The sequence below is a fragment of the Podarcis cretensis genome (genome assembly GCF_951804945.1).
Source record: "Podarcis cretensis genome assembly, chromosome: 12".
Lineage (NCBI taxonomy): Eukaryota > Metazoa > Chordata > Lepidosauria > Squamata > Lacertidae > Podarcis > Podarcis cretensis.
Genome location: NC_137181.1, coordinates 6,897,628 through 6,914,330, shown reverse-complemented (window position 1 = coordinate 6,914,330; position 16,703 = coordinate 6,897,628). Strand labels below are relative to the sequence as shown.

Here is a 16,703-nt window from a genome sequence, read left to right as displayed (position 1 = left end):
CGAATGCAGGCTCCTTGGCTCCAGCGATAGCAACGCGAAGCCTCCGAAGCGCAGAGGGAGCGCTCCCTCCACACTCCGGAGGCTTCGCGTTGCTTTCGCTGAAGCCTAGAGAGCGAAAGGGGTCGGTGCACACCGACCCCTCTTGCTCTCCAGGCTTCAGGGATAGCCGCCTGAAGCCTTCGGAGCACAGCGCAAGTTCCTGCTGTGTTCCGGAGGCTTCAGGTTCCCTTCGCTGAAGCCAGGAGAGTCTTGCTCTCCCGGTTTCAGCAAAAGGAACCCGAAGCCTAAGGAGTGCAGTGGCAACTTGCGCTGCGCTCAGAAGGCTTCAGGGATAGCCATGCGCAGCCCCTCCGGCAGGGAGAGGCTGGAGGCAGCTATGGCTTCTTTAGCCACGTGCAGCCTCTCCCGGCTGGAGAGGTTGTGCGCAGCTAAAGAGGAAGCCAACATAGCCAGTGGGATGGTTCCCCCTCGCTGTCTTGGCTTCTTTGCTCTTTGGGGCTTGGGGGGGGGGAACCCGGGCTTCCCCCGGCAGCCCCAGCAGCTCTGGGAGAAGCGGACAGGCTGCGCGCTCTTTGGGGCTGGGGGGGGGGAATAAGATTTTTTTTCTTGATTCCCCCCTCTAAAAACTAGGTGCGCCTTATGGTCCGGTGTGTCTTATGGGACGAAAAATATGGTAACATAGTTGGCTTGCCTAGTACAGTGGTGCCCCGCAAGACGAATGCCTCGCAAGACGGAAAACCCGCTAGACGAATGGGTTTTCTGTTTTGGAGGCGCTTCGCAAAACGAATTTCCTATGGGCATGCTTCACAAGACGAATTGTCTTGCGAGTTCCTGCGGGTTTTTTCCCCTTTTTTTCCCCTTTTCCTAAGCCGCTAAGCCGCTTATCAGCTGATCCGCTAAAAGCCGCTAAACCGCTAATAGCGCTAATCCGCTAAGCTGTCAATGGGCTTGCTTCGCAAGACAAAAAAACCGCTATACGAAGAGACTCACGGAACGGATTAATTTCGTCTTGCGAGGCACCACTGTAGTTTTGTCACAACACCCCTCGTGCGATTACCTTTCACTTTGAGCTGTGCTGTGGAGGTGTATGGTCCAACCCGGAAGGTGACGGTGCCTGAATCTTGCAGAGTCACCTTCCTCAGTTGCAATATGTGGACCCTGCCTTTTTCGACGGAGATCTTGTTCATCTCATTGCTCTGGAGAGAGGCCTCCTGAAGCTTCCACTCCACATCCTTCGCATTGTCGTGGGAGACCTTGCACTCAAAGGTCGCATCTTCATCCTCAAAGACCTCCATGTTCTTCAGCCCCCTAATGATGGTGATGTCAAGTCCTGCAAGTGTCAGCGATGGTGGAAAGTGAGGGAACAAAGTTCTCATAGTGTGGACCATCACAATTTGATCCAGCCAGTGCTTGGTTCTCTGTAACTATCCTACAAGCCAGGCATGCATATTTCTTTTATTAAAAAATACAGTGGTACCTCTGGTTACGAACTTCTTTCATTCCAGAGGTCCAGTCATAACTTGAAACGGTTCTTAACCTCAGGTACCACTTTAGCTAATGGGGCCTCCTGTTGCCGCTGCACCGCCGGCACACGATTTCTGTTCTCATCCTGAGGTAAAGTTCTTAAGCTGAGGTACTACTTCCGGATTAGCGGAGTCTGTAACCTGAAGTGTTTGTAACCCGAGGTACCACTGTATTGATATATTGACTGAGTGTAGGGAAACCTCTAAGTGATTTACAAGAAATGTTTAAATTAACAATTGAAAAAGCAGTTGAAAACAATTTAAAATGCTTTAAAATAATTAGCAGTACAGTGGTACCTCAGGTTAAGGACTTAATTCGTTCCGGAGGTCCGTTCTTAACCTGAAACTGTTCTTAACCTGAAGCACCACTTTAGCTAATGGGGCCTCCTGCTGCCGTCGCGCTGCCTGCCAGAGCACGATTTCTGTTCTCATCCTGAAGCAAAGTTCTTAACCTGAAACACTATTTCTGGGTTAGCGGAGTCTGTAACCTGAAGCATATGTAACCCAAGGTACCACTGTAAAAAGAGATTATAATGCGTCAAAATCTACATGTCTGGATATTATTTATTTATTTATTTATTTATAACCCTGACGGGACTCAAGTCAGATAAAAGCTTGTCTAATAAAAAATGTCGTAAGCAGGTGCCAAAGAGAGTACATCAAAGCTGGTTGCCTAATGTCAATAGGCAGGGAGTTCCAAAGTGTGGGTGCTGCTGCCACACAAAAAGAGCTGGTTTTCCGGAAGGGCAGAACAAGTATCAGGTGGCGTCTGCAAGAGTGCCACTTCCACAGATCTAAGCAGTTGAGTGAGAACCCATGGGGTAATTGTGAATATTCTACAATTCAAGAAGGAACACAGAATTTACTACTATGCCATAGAAAACAGCATCTGGAGAATATAAAGCTTCCATTTCTCTTACTTTTTAAATTGCGTGCATTGCATCTATTTTTTGAAAATTAAATTGGACCATTCCATGATCTAGCTAAAGCCTACCCTGTATCCGTTGTCTAATGCGATGGACCATGCATTTTGAGTTATACATTCTTGTTACCATATGTCTAGGAATTCCCAGACATGTCCTCTTTTGGGGGTCCTACATGTCCATCCAAGGGGAATTTAAAATGTCCTGGATTTTTGGTTTTTATTTTTTTATCTTTTTTGTTTGGGGGGGCGACTCTGGTTCAGGTTCTGGTGCAGGTGACCTGGGCTCTGGCAGAGGGGATATCAGACAATTGCCCTGAAAAAGCTCAACAACTTTTTGTGTCTCGATTTATACCTCTTGAAATATGGCAACCCTAATTAAGAGAGGTAAAGGTAAAGGACCCCTGGACGGTTAAGTCCAGTCAAAGGAGACTATGGGGTTGCGGCGCTCATCTCGCTTTCAGGTCGAGGGAGCCGGCGTTTGTCCACAGACACCTTTACGGGTCATGTGGTCAGCAGGACTAAACTGCTTCTGGCACAATGGAACACTGTGACAGAAACCAGAGCACACAGAAACGCCATTTACCTTCCTGCCACAACTGTACCTATTTATCTACTTGCACTGGCGTGCTTTCGAACTGCTAGCCCAATGGTTGCCATTAATTTGATTCTGAATTGAATTTAGAATGAATTGATTTTAGAATGCATTTCAATGAATTGATTGTGGTTTCATGTAAACTGTGTTACTTTTATTGTTGTTAGCCGATCTGAGCCCGGCTTTGGCTGGGGAGAGCGGGATATAAATAAAAATTTATTATTATTATTATTATTATTATTATTAGGTTGGCAGGAGCTGGGACAGAGCAACGGGAGCTTACCCCATCTCAAAGGATTAGACTGCCAAATTGTAATGGCAACAATTGCCAGGAACGTTGCCTCCTACCTTTAACTTCCAGCTTTGCTGACGTGGTTTGATCCCCAGTGATGCAGGAATATTCTCCACTGTCCTTGGTTTCCAAATCGCGAACAACTAGCTCATGCTTGGCACCTTCCTGTTTCATTTCGTATTTGGGACCGGGATGAAGTACCACGCCGTCTTTCCTCCATTCCACCAATGCCTTAACCACCGTCACCTCACAGCGCAGCCTGACTGTCCCACCTTCTTCCCCTTTCTCATTCTTCAGCCGCTGCTTGAATTCAGGCTTGAGGGCTGTGGAGCCAACAACAAGAGATGAAGACAAAACATGGGCCATAATGCTCGTAGGTGCAAGATGAGGAACTGTTTCGGGAAGGCGAAACCCCGGCGGAGGCTCCTTCCATGTGCAAAAAAAGAAAAGAAAGAAAAAGCTGTTTGGAGGAAAGAAACAATTGGTGGAAACAATGGAGAAGAGCGTCATTCACAACATTAGAGATTTTGCTGCAATGTGGGGAACTGTTACCGTTAACCATATGTAAGGGCATCTTCAGTGTCCATGGTGAATACCTGGTTTTTCCCTAGTAAGTTTGCTTTTGATAGGATGGCTTTAAGGAGTTATACTTAGTTTGTATCAACTTTCCCGGTGGGACAGTGGGAAGAACAGTAGTCAATCAGGACTTTTATCTAGCAATAATAAGTGTTTCAGACAGTAAACACATGGCATTCACTGCAACGGAATGCAAATGACTATGATGACCAAAACAATAAACTATATTTACTGCATGGCTGTGAATAGCTCCTAGTTTCACATTTCAGTGTTTTGAAAATTGCCATTCTTAACAACGTAGAAGACCCCAAATTTCAAAATGTCGACACAAGGCATCTCAAATCTTTATGGTTTAAAAATTCTGTGAGAGTACCAAAAAGAAAGTATAAATTGCCAGAAACTGGTCTTATGGTGTTATAAGTTATGGTGTTATAAGTTATTATTACTATTGCTACCACCTCCACTACTACTATAGGCCTGGTTCACTGCAGGTACACATATGTTCATTACTTGATGACTGCAACGTCTAAGTAACAACTTTCATGGGCAAATAAGTCATCCCAGATGAAACCTTGGAGGCTGAACTTTCAAGTCACCCAGTGTCCTCTCCTGCACAATGCTGACCACTAGTTCAAACATTCAGCTGCCAGTTATCACTTGTAAATCAATCAAGTGCAAGGGAATTAAGTCATGTGTATACATGAGCAAGTAGGGACGTGGGTGGCGCTGTGGTCTAAACCACAGAGCCTAGGACTTGCCAATCTGAAGGTCGGTTTGAATCCCCGCAACGGGATGAGCTCCCGTTGTTCGGTCCCAGCTCCTGCCAACCTAGCAGTTCAAAAGCACGTCAAAGTGCAAGTAGATAAATAGGTACCACTCCAGCGGGAAGGTAAAAGGCATTTCCGTGCGCTGCTCTGGTTTTGCCAGAAGTCATACTGGCCACATGACCCAGAAGCTGTCTGCGGACAAACGCCAGCTCCCTCGGCCAGTAGAGCGAGATGAGTGCCGCAACCCCAGAGTCATCCATGACTGTACCTTTATACATGAGCAAACCATTCCACAGAATGAGACTGAAATATTTACTTTGCAGCCCCACCATAATCCCAAACTTATTTAAAATTCTAGAATTTGACTATCGATACATTCATTGGCTGGATCAATTTCACACACTTTACCGTTAACTGTTAAGACGGCAGTTGTCTTCTGGTCTCCACATGTGCAGGAGTAGCGCCCAGCATCCTTCATGTCTAAATCATGGATCGCCAGCTCTGTGACAGTTTCTTCCTGCCTGATTCGGTATTTGTTGCTTTCTGCTAGTTTTTTTTCTTCCTTCATCCACTCCACCGGAGCGGCCTTGGTGAGCTCACAGCGTAGTGTGGCGGTTTCATTTTCAGTGGCTTTTACATCCTTCAGTTCCATTTTGAACTGTGCTGGGAGGGCTGCAGAACACAGATTTATAAATGTATGATGACCCAACACTAGCAGCTGGGTGATATGAGACGAGGGAAGGTTGTAGATAATATAAGGTGGAATGGGGAATCTATACAAAGTCCAGGTCCAATGCCAGTTGATTTTCAATGGAAATGCCTCCATTGGCTTCATCAGGCATTGGCACACGACCTTGAAAGGGAGACAGCACTTTGGGATGGTGGGAGGTCATCTCTACACACTCCTTCTCGAAAAATGAGACACTGACATGGATGTATGCTACCGAAACGCAATGGAACACAGAGACAAGAGAACAGAAAGACCAGGAATAGGAACACAGGAGGATGTACAATGTATTTCAGGAACAACTTGCAATGGAATGATGAAGTTCAAGTTCAGAGATCAATGGGCAATAAAATACTCATCCCACAGTACTTGCACAATGCAATTTTACTGTTGACTGTCAAGGAGACTGTCGTCTTCTGGTCTTCATGGTTGCAAGTATATTCTTCAACACTCTTTGAATCTACGTCAGAAACAAATGAGTCTTTCCTGCTTAATGAAGCGCTTGTTGCTGGGTCTGAGACCTCTATGCTTCTTCCTTCCCTCCACCAAACCATCAGCCTTTGTCAACTCAAGTACCAGAGTGAGTCTTCCGCCTTATGTGACTTCCTGACTGTGCAGCTCTTGTGTGAAAAAAAGCTTTTCTTCATGACATTCAAAATTCAATCTGTAATTACTACTACAGTGGTACCTTGGTTTACGAACCTAATCCGTTCCGGAAGTCCGTTCTTAAACCAAAGCGTTATTTAACCAAGACATGCTTTCCCATAGCAGCGGGGGACTCGATTTACAAATGGAACACACTCAACAGGAAGCGGAACATGTTCTGTTTCCAAGGCAAAGTTCACAAACCAAAACACTGACTTCTGGGTTTGCAGCATTCTTAATCCAAGTTGTTCATAAACTAAGCTGTTCTTAAACCAAGGTACCACTGTATGCAGCAGCCCTTGATTTGACAACAATGGTTTCCCATCATATGATGGATTCCTTTGGGCAACATAATTCCACCTGATTCCCGTTCGCTTGGTGGCTGCAGAAGACATTGCTTGCTTGGCATATGTGTGATAAATCTTCTATGGTGCTCAACAATAAGACATAAACAAACAGAGACATGTGATACACATAAGGTGCACAATAGCTGAACGCGGACACATGTCGCAACCAGAACTGCTCTATGCATTACCAGTGGAACACACACACACACATGCACATAGTTTAAACAGGGATGGAAGCCATTGGAAGACAGCAACACAAAAGTAGTTGACGCAAGGACACCAAAAGCCGAAATGGTAATGATGAAGGGGTCTTCTTGCGTATACACAGCCACCAGTTCAACAGAGACAGAGGATGGTATTCCAAAGGAAAAAGAGGTGGAAAGGGACAGTAGGAACAGAGGCAAATCGAGAGGGTGAAGTTTGCTTCCAAAATTGTGATGTTACAAGGCAGCGCAAAAAGCCCGTTGTTTGTCAAGTAGCATTGTTTACCATTGACTCTTAGGGTCGCAGTGGTCTGGTGGTCTCCACAAACACAGGTATATTCTCCTGCATCCTGTCCATCAGGGCTGTGGATCAGCAGCTCTGAAATGGCGCCTTCCTGCTTTAGTGTGTATTTCTCACTTTGTCTGAGGACCAGCTGCCCCTTCCTCCACTCGACTGGGGCCACCTTGCTCAGCTGACACCGAAGAACAGCAGATTCGCCTTCGGTGGTTTCCTGGTTCCTTAGTTCACCTTTGAAATAGGCAGGTAAGGCTGAGGATGCAACAGATTAGGCATTTATGCAGGTGGCTACTCAGGGCCACAGGAGAAGGAGAGAACCAAATGAAGAATAAAACGGAAAACCAGGCAAATTAGACATGCAACAGTAACTTCCCATTATTATTTTACTCTTTTATTTTAATTCAGAGTAGAATCCCTATTAAAGAAACCAACAATCACGGCAACAAGGAGCAATTTTAATTCAGGATTCAGGCTTGCCATAGACATTGGTGTTTCAAGCTCCTACGAACCCACCCCACTCCCTGCCCAGTCCACCAGTTTTCTATTGGTTTTAGAATGGTCTCATCAAAGTAAGAGGGGCTTTGTAAGTCCAGAACTAGGAGAAAATCTTGTCTTGTCCCATTCCTACTTGGTAGGGGCAGAAGGGGGAAGATAAAATAAAAAAATAAAAATAAAATTTTAAAAGGATATTAGAGAGTTGAGATAGGTATTGCACAAAACTTAAGTTTTATAAGTGATGCTAGGAAGTCATCTAATCAAGCTTGGCCTTTTGATTTTACCATGGACAGTTAAAGCAGCTGTTGTCTGCTGGTCTCCGCATAGGTAAAGGTAAAGGTACCCCTGCCCGTACGGGCCAGTCTTGACAGACTCTGGGGTTGTGCGCCCATCTCACTTAAGAGGCCAGGGGCCAGCGCTGTCCGGAGACACTTCCGGGTCATGTGGCCAGCGTGACATCGCTGCTCTGGCGAGCCAGAGCCGCACACGGAAACGCCGTTTACCTTCCCGCTGGTAAGCAGTCCCTATTTATCTACTTGCACCCGGAGGTGCTTTCGAACTGCTAGGTTGGCAGGCGCTGGGACCGAGCAGCGGGAGCGCACCCCGCCGCAGGGATTCGAACCACCGACCTTTCGATCGGCAAGTCCTAGGCGCTGAGGCTTTAACCCACAGCGCCACCTGCGTCCCCGGTCTCCGCATACACAGGTATAATCTCCTACATCCTGCATTTCTGCATGATCAACAGTCATCTCTGCAGTAGTCCCTTGCTGCGTCATGATGTACTTGCCACCTGCATTCAGCAGGTGGCGCCCTTTCTTCCACGCCACTGGGGCATCTTTGCTCAACCTGCAGCGCAGTGTTACTGAGCCTTCTTCTGCAACCTGCTCACTCTTTAACTCTTCCTTGAAAAATGCAGGGAGAGCTACGGGACATAAAAGAAGCAGAGCGCGTGAACATCTCCCAAAGTTTGGACCAGTGGTGAGCTGTGCTAAATGCATTATGAATCAAGCTTTGGAAGTCCATGGCACTTGGAAGTGCATGCTCACTATGCTGCAGACTAGAGTGGGCACTGCCTTACGCCTTGTGTCTTCCAGATATTTCGGACTACAATTCCCACCATCCCCAGCCAGCGCTGATGGGAGCTGTAGCCTGAAACATCTGGAGGGCACTAGGTTAGGGAAGGCAGATATTCTGTAGCTATTCAGGGTGAAATTAGCAAATTTTCTGAGAAGTTAATTTGCAACCCATAGTTTACCATTCACTGTCAAAGACGCTGTAGTTTGTTGGTCTCCACACACACAGCTATAGTTTCCCATATCCTGAAGATCTAGTTGATGGATCTCCAGCTCTACAGTGCCACTATCTTGTCTCATGATCCACTTTTCACTAGCTTGGAGCACTTGGCCGTCCTTCTTCCATTCCACAGGTGCAACCTTGGTCAGCTGACACTGCAGTGTGGCCACGCCACCTTCTGTTGCTTCCACGTTCTTTAGGTTGCGTTGGAACCTTGCAGGCAAGGCTGAGGGTCACAGAACAAAATCATTGCACTTAAAACAACAAGTGACCACTTGGGAGGAGCACTGTGGATGGACCACACAACATGAGCGAACGACAATCAAAACACATAGGAAGGCTTTGAAGGCAGGAAGCTGATAACAACTTGTTGTGATTGCAAATACAGCTTCCTGTCTTCACCATTTATGGGAAGCCACTGGAAAATTTAACAAGACAGAGAATGTTATCTTGAGGAAACACCATCGAAATGAATTGGGAACAGGTAACTTATTTCAACGACGATTGTTCCTAGACAAATGTTGACAGGCCATGCCCAACAATCAGAGACGACGTCACAGAAATGACATAGATACGGATGACGAACACAAACATGTGGAAGTTACATCCAACTCCAGATAATGTACAGTTAGTGGGATGGTAGGTGACCATGCATTTAACTTCTTTACCATGCACGGTCAAGGAAGCTGCTGTCTTCTGGTCTCCACAGACGCAGGTATATTCGGCAGCATCTGTCAGTTCCAGATCTTGAATCAGCAGCTTAACAACAGAGCCTTCCTGTCTCATTTTGTACTTATCACCTTCCTTGAGTAAATGCTGCCCCTTCATCCACTCCACCAGAGCGGCCTTAGTTAGTTCACAGCATAGAGTGGCTGTTCCTTCTTCGGTAGCTTTCACATTCCTTAGGGGCTCTTTGAAGAGGGCTGGTGGAACTGAGGGATACAACACGTAGAGCCTGTTAAAGCACACTTACCCAGATGCCCACTGTGATGGACATGACAAGTCCAAAATGGGTGTTCTTCAAAGACAAGCAACATACAAAAAAAAATGGGTGAAGGGATGGTGGAAAACATTATGGTTCTTTAAAAATATATGGCATTACCATGTACTGCTAAGGCAGCTGTGGTTTGCTGGTTGCCACACACACAGGTATAATCGCCGGAATCCTCCTCTTCTAGGTGATGAATCAGCAGTTCCACTATGGTGTCCTTCTGCCTCATCGTGTATTTTTCACCGTGCTTCAGTGACTGGCTGCCCTTCTTCCATTCGACCGAAGCAGGCTTGCTGAGCTTGCAGCATAGGGTTGCCACCTCGCCTTCCACAGCTTCCACACCCTTTAGTTCTTCTTTGAAAACTATGGGCAAGGCTAAGAAACAAGGAAGCAGCAAATACTCTCAGCAACCTTGTGTTCTCTCAGTGTGGGTGAAATGAACAGATCTCCACAGCTGCTACTGTTTAACGCAGGTTCATGCCAGTATCCTTTCCAGCTGAAGTGAGACCACAACACACCACAGATGTGGACATGCCACAGAGATATCGTTAATGTGCATTAGCCAGACGATGGAATACTCCATGTCAAAACAAAGCAATGGGAATGCATGAGGTCTTTTGAGGAGAACAATAACGCAAGGATGCTCTAGAATTATGGTTTTCAAACTTTTTAACTTTGGGGAACCTTTTCTATATCTATTTGTCTACTTGTTGGTTTGCTAGGGAATTCTTACTCGTTGCAGAGGTTACGGGAAGTGTTCTAGAGGAACACACAGTCCTGAAAAGACCCAAGAGTAAAAATTCTCCTGCAGCTGCTGGTGGTGGGCAAGCTATCTATCAGGGAAGCTCATCTTCCATTGCAGATCTTCTAACTGAGGAACCCTCAACAGCCTTCTGAAGAGTTCTGGGTTCCCCCAGAACAGAGTCTGAAAATCACCACTCTAGAATAGAGGAGAAACAGTAGATAGACCAAGGGGGTGATCAGTGCAGGAACATGCACTGGGATATCCAGTGAGTTAGGAAGATATGACAAAACACATCACAGAGGAGAATGCGACATCAACACACACAGAGGACCAGAAGGGAAGAACGACCAGGGTTTTCCAGACTTCCCGGACATTTAGGACACGCTGATTTACCGTGCACTGTCAGAGCCGCAGTTGTTGTCTGGTTGCCGCACACACAGGAATACTCTCCAGCATCCTTAAGTTCTAGGCTGACTATCACAAGCTCTGAGACAGCACCTTCCTGCCTCATTTTGTACTTGTCACTCGGTTTGAGTGACTTATGCTTCCTCTTCCACTCCACTGGCGATGCTTTCGTCAGCTCGCACTGGAAAACAACCGTCCCATCTTCAAAGGCCTCTTGATCCTCCATGCCTTTCTTGAAAAGGGCAGGGAGGGCTAAGAAGTTTAGAATGAATATATTGAGTGAATGTCAACATCTGAAAAACGTTTCTTACATACATTGAGAGTCTGGGAGGTTTAAAGACCCTCCTCCACAATTCTCTGCAATACTCAGCAAGAGAATCAACATACCAGTAAAATCAGTATCAGTTGTATATTACCAAGATTACTCCATGGCCACCTGGTTACGTTAACTATGGAGGATAGGAGAAGTGACAATGGAACAGAACCTTTATTATGCTGGATGTCCATTCAGCCCAAACCTACTGTGTGCCTCTTTTATATACTTCTATATTACCTACATCCTTGAGAATACAGCACTCTTGTTTCCCTGGTTTCTGTTAGAATTCCTGCTCCATGATTGCAGTCATGGGATTGTTGTCTTTCACATGACGGTAAATGTTTTGACTCCACAGAGTGGGAAGTGACGGAGACAGGATGTTTGTGTTCCTGTGTTCCATCAAGTGGGACTATTGTCCTTTGTTCTTTTTCTCTTTGCTGTCTGATGCTAGAGAGAGAGGGAGCCATGTTGCAGTGCTCCATGTGTGTTTAAATGTAAATAAAAGTAGATTAGCCAAAATGCTGAATTGCTGAGGTCTGTTATGCAACTGCGCAAACTCTGCAGATCCCTAAGTGTGCCGGTGTCGGTTGGCATCAGTCGCTGTGATGTTCGGGCAGAAGAAAGCTTTTGAAGCTCCTGAACGATCTACCAGGAGGGAGGGAACATGCCAGTCAGGCATGTCTCTCTGCCAGGGTCCTACTTGAGTGTAGGCTGAACTCCTGACAGTTTCTGCATGTTTTGGTTGTTGCCCTGGGTCGCAAAATACAAGCGATAATACTCAGCCTATCAGTGTTGTAAACCTCTTTAGATCTCTTAGCTACATGGGAGAGTTCAGGAGGACAGACAGATAAGGATGCCTGCTTTTCCTGCAGTTACTCATGTTGCATTTGACAAACAGGAAATAGAACCATTAAATGTACCATTCACTCTCAAGGAAGCCAAGGTCTTCTGGTCACCAAAGGTGCAGCTGTAATCTCCAGCATCTCCCAGTTCCAAACTGTGGATGACAAGCTGAGCCACAGCACCTTCTAGCTTCATTTTGTATTTGTCGTTCGGCTTGAGCACCTCATTGCCCTTCCTCCACTCCACTGGAGCCGCTGCCTTGGTCAGCTCACACCGCAAAGTAGCTGTTCCACATTCTACAACCTCCAGGTTGCTCAGCTCTGTTTTGAAGCGTGGAGGCAAGGCTGGAGATCACAAAGAGCACATTAAAATTCACAGCAGTTGGGAGATTCCAGGAGATTCCGCTTATCCACCACTTACCCTAGTATTCACAGTATGGCTTTTCTGATTTCCAAGAAGGTATCAACATGAGGGAGGGCAAATGATACACTTGTACATGGAACCTTAAGTACACCATGCCACTGAGTACACCATGCTTCTTGGACTTCTCATGCTCATATTGCTAGAATTGACCAGTGAGCTGCAACATGAGGGTTCCCTGCAGAAAATAAGCCTTGTGGCTCAGGGTTTACTTGCACTGTACACCTCTGTGTTTTGCATGGTCTCCATGGCATAATTCACCAACCCAGGTGGGTTTCAACTGTTTCTGTAAGTAGAAGGAGTTCCGAGAATTTGGGAAGACTGTCCAAGACAGTCAGGAGAAATAGCATTGCAAATGATAAGTGACAGAAACTGCATAGAGGACAGTCATGTCCTAAACATACTAACAAGTCAATATTAGGTTAAAGAAATGAATGTCTATGCTATCTTGTGTCTGCGATGATTAGTTGTAAAACACAATGCAATCTTCTAAAACAGGCTCAGGGCTGCTTCGGGTTTTTTAGCAATGAGAGCCGCTATTATGTCTCCCCCACTAGCCCCAGAAAATGCTTTTCATTCCATATTATCCAGCCTGTAGGCTCCTCTCCTTTCCTCTACATTCCTCTTTCACCCAAGCCCCAGAGAAAAGGACACGCGATACTATATGTCCCCTTATGCCCCTCTTTCTGTTGGAAAGCTCTAGCTAGCTTAATAACTCTGCAACCATGTAGAATTAAATGCTCCTAATGCAGCCACCTCTGCCCCAGTTTCACATTTAAATACTTTATTGTCACTTGTGCAACTTGTATACAGTGAGATTACACGAGCACACACACCCCACTCAGCTCTCTTAGTCTTAATTCCCCTCGTTTACTGACGCACACCCACCAAACCCGAAAGTCAGTTGCCCTGTTGTTATCTTTTCATTCAGCAGCCTAACAGCCCACGGATAGAAGCTGTTCTTTACCCTGTTGGTGCGACTAATCCTGCTTCTATATCTTCTGCCCGAGGGCAGGAGATCAAGAAAGTGCCGGCCAGGGTGTGAATCATCCCTGAGAATTTTCCTCACTCTCCTGAGGCAACGTTCTACCAGTTTTGTGTACAGACATCTATACAGCAACAGCAAAACAGGCCAGAAGGAAGCCAGTTCCTCCACTCCCACCTCCACGAAACATCCATGCACACATCTGTTGGCAGCATGCACCCAGCGCACTAAACCAAACCTTGGGTTGGCAAGACTCCACAAATGCGTGAGCTCCCAGAGAGGAGAACGCAGCCTCTCTGCTCCCTTTTCTAGGCCAGCGGTTCTCAACCTGTGGGTCCCCAGATGGTGTTGGACTACAACTCCCATCATCCTTGAGCTCTGGCCTTGCTAGCTAGGGGTGATGGGAGTTGTAGTCCAACAACATCTGGGGACCCACAGGTTGAGAACCACTGTTCTAGGCTTAGCATGCCATCCAGACTGGGACTTGTGGTCCAACTTTCTCATCACTAACCACAAGCTGTAACCAAAGTTTGACTTACCTCGTCACGTGAACCCAGCCACAGAGCATCTGGGCTGAGGATCTAGTGGGCGGTATTGAGAACCTGTAGCTGCTTTGAGGAAAACCTCCTCTCCTCCCTCCACCATTCCCAGTATACAAAGTGTATCAGGGCCAATGAGAGACTTGTGCCCCAAAATGGATTATGTACCACCCCATGCTACAACTCAGTGAACTATAGGGGAAGACTATGGTTGGAATGATTCAAGTTGCTTAGATAAATGTTATTATCCATATATACACAGAGCATGGTTAAATATCCTGCCTGCTGATATCTGGGCCATGGGAACCACAACACTGACTAAGTTGCTCCCAAACGCTATGAGTAAATTATAGCTAGAGCATTTGCATTAATTTTGGTACACTTAGTCAGAGAAACAACAAAATGTGACTTGGGATAAAGAAACAGGATAATTACTACTATCAACAGAAACCCGGTGTAGAATGGTCTGAGGAGAATCTAGGTATAAAACGCATCTTGTAGAATGTTGTCAATGCCACATGTGTATAATATTTACCATGCACAGTTAGAGAGGCAGATGTTTTTTGATCTCCGCACACACAAGAGTAATCTCCAGCATCTTGCTCCGTGACGTCTTGGATGATCAGCTCGGCAACATTATCCTTCTGTTTGATTTTGTATTTATCACTCGGTTTGAGCAACCGCTCACCCTTCCTCCACTCCACTAGGGCAGCCTTGCTCAGCTCACAGCGCAGAGTGGCCGTCCCACTTTCCGTGACTTCCTGGCTTTTAAGTTCTTCCTGGAAACGTGCAGGCACAGCTGAGGGGAATAATATTGATAGAGAGTGTGTCATGTGACCCAGATATTCCAAGAACCACTTGAGCTGTTCACCTGCATCCATTAGAAGGGTCTTTTGAGAGAGCAGTGCTTTGTTGATGGCAGATTCTGGCTTCTTTCCACCAACAACAGAACCATATATAAAGCATTTAAAACTCTTTTGAAAGAGCAATGCCGTTTCATTATATGCCAAAAAGAAAAAAAAATTCTGGGAATTTTAAATGTCAGCCATTTTCTAGCTTTCAGGTTTTTCAACAGCATTTTGGACATGAAACTAAATGGAAATGTGGACATGATGATTGGTTGAAATGAGGTCACAAGTAATGATTTCATTTCATCCAACTTCAGAACACAAACTCTTACAGACAGATGATAAGCACCACAAATAATTTGTTTGTGGGTAGCATTCACCATCCCCACAAATGAGACATAAATGTACACACACACAAATGAAATGTAAATATGAACATCGTGCAAACAAAACAAGTAAGCAAACAAACAAACAAACAAAAAGGACGGTAAAAGCAGTAAACACTGCCAGACATCAAAGACATTTCACCTACCCCTTAAAATGGGGAAAAATATGAACTCATTAGAATTTTCCATGGGGGAAAAACTTGCAAGGAAGGATGAAAAAGGAATGCAATAAGCAGAATTGAAAATAAGAAATAGAAGAAGGAAGCCTAAACAGTGAGTTTTAAAGACGAATGAACAGAAGTTGGTGGGGGGGACGGGACACCAAAATGGTGAGTCTTCATCTGCAGTGGTGAGAACACTTGGAAGCGATTTCTGCTAAAATTAATGCCATTGGCTTCTCCAGAAGAAGATTTGACATGACTTTGACACATGGAACCTGCAGATTCCCCTGGGTTTTGCATGTCAGATAAGGATCTTCCAGCCCGACATGCACCAAGAGCCATTTTTTCATCGATGTGCATCTTGTTCTGCGCAATCCCAGAAGTTACTCAGAATTATGTCCCATTTGGACTAACTTCCTAGCTACAAGGGCTTAGGGTTTCAGCCTAGGACACCAATGCAGGGACTGAAAGCTAGAACCAGCCCTGAAAAAGCCTCATAACGAAGCTGATGTACCAGCCTCCTCAAGTTCTTCAAAATATTATGGAACTTGAACAGTTGCATAATTGTGCCAAGGGCTCCTCTGAAGCACCTGAAACCAGCGATTTATAGGCAGAGCTGCAGAAGATAAGAGACATGCCCTGCAGGTCTATAGATCCAGATTATTACCAAGTTTACTACCAAGCAACCATTAGTAACCATGCCCCATGATGTCCTACAGTTGTGATATTTAGCAACTTAAAGCCGAATCCTAACATTATTATGTCCGCAAACAAGCATTTCTAATGGGAAATAGCAACCATTAGACCAATAGACTTTCACAGCCATTGGGTGTGAAACAGCATGACAAAGGACAAAGGAGTGTAAGTTGCCTTATTTGGGAAACAGATACCATCAGAAATGTCTGTCATAAAAGACTTTAAAGAAAAGTAGATTAAAACGGATGAAATAAAGTAAGATACATGCCACCCGGGGACATGGGTGGCACTGTCGGGACACGGATGGCACTGTGGGTTAAACCACAGAGCCTAGGACTTGCCGATCAGAAAGTCGGCGGTTCGAATCCCCACGATGGGGTGAGCTCCCATTGCTCGGTCCCTGCTCCTGCCCACCTAGCAGTTCGAAAGCACGTCAAAGTGCAAGTAGATAAATAGGTACCACTCCGGCAGGAAGGTAAACAGCGTTTCCGTGCACTGCTCTGGTTCACCAGAAGCGGCTTAGTCATGCTGGCCACATGGCCCGGAAGCTGTACGTCGGCTCCCTCGGCCAATAAAGCGAGATGAGCGCCGCAACCCCAGAGTCGGTCACGACTGGACCTAATGGTCAGGGGTCCCTTTACCTTTACCTTTACATGCCACCCGAGGACTTTGCAGTCATCATGGA

The 16,703-nt window shown here is 45.8% G+C and overlaps 1 protein-coding gene across 29 annotated transcripts in view; it reads right to left on the bottom strand.

Annotated features, from left to right (window-relative positions):
• OBSCN (obscurin, cytoskeletal calmodulin and titin-interacting RhoGEF) overlaps nucleotides 1-16,703 on the bottom strand; it is a 270,159-nt gene that overhangs the window by 146,841 nt on the left and 106,615 nt on the right. For 18 of the 29 annotated variants that reach the window (XM_079996236.1, XM_079996263.1, XM_079996261.1 and 15 more), the window contains 12 exons: nucleotides 14,463-14,726; nucleotides 12,061-12,327; nucleotides 10,813-11,076; nucleotides 9,786-10,049; nucleotides 9,352-9,615; nucleotides 8,646-8,909; nucleotides 8,091-8,312; nucleotides 7,675-7,716; nucleotides 6,884-7,147; nucleotides 5,084-5,347; nucleotides 3,389-3,655; nucleotides 1,058-1,330 (listed from right to left, as the gene is read on the bottom strand). In XM_079996236.1, coding sequence (XP_079852362.1) covers nucleotides 1,058-1,330; nucleotides 3,389-3,655; nucleotides 5,084-5,347; nucleotides 6,884-7,147; nucleotides 7,675-7,716; nucleotides 8,091-8,312; nucleotides 8,646-8,909; nucleotides 9,352-9,615; nucleotides 9,786-10,049; nucleotides 10,813-11,076; nucleotides 12,061-12,327; nucleotides 14,463-14,726 — 2,919 coding nt within the window. The remainder of the gene's footprint in view (nucleotides 1-1,057; nucleotides 1,331-3,388; nucleotides 3,656-5,083; nucleotides 5,348-6,883; nucleotides 7,148-7,674; nucleotides 7,717-8,090; nucleotides 8,313-8,645; nucleotides 8,910-9,351; nucleotides 9,616-9,785; nucleotides 10,050-10,812; nucleotides 11,077-12,060; nucleotides 12,328-14,462; nucleotides 14,727-16,703) is intronic. The other 11 variants (XM_079996253.1, XM_079996254.1, XM_079996255.1 and 8 more) reach the window with 8 other exon arrangements.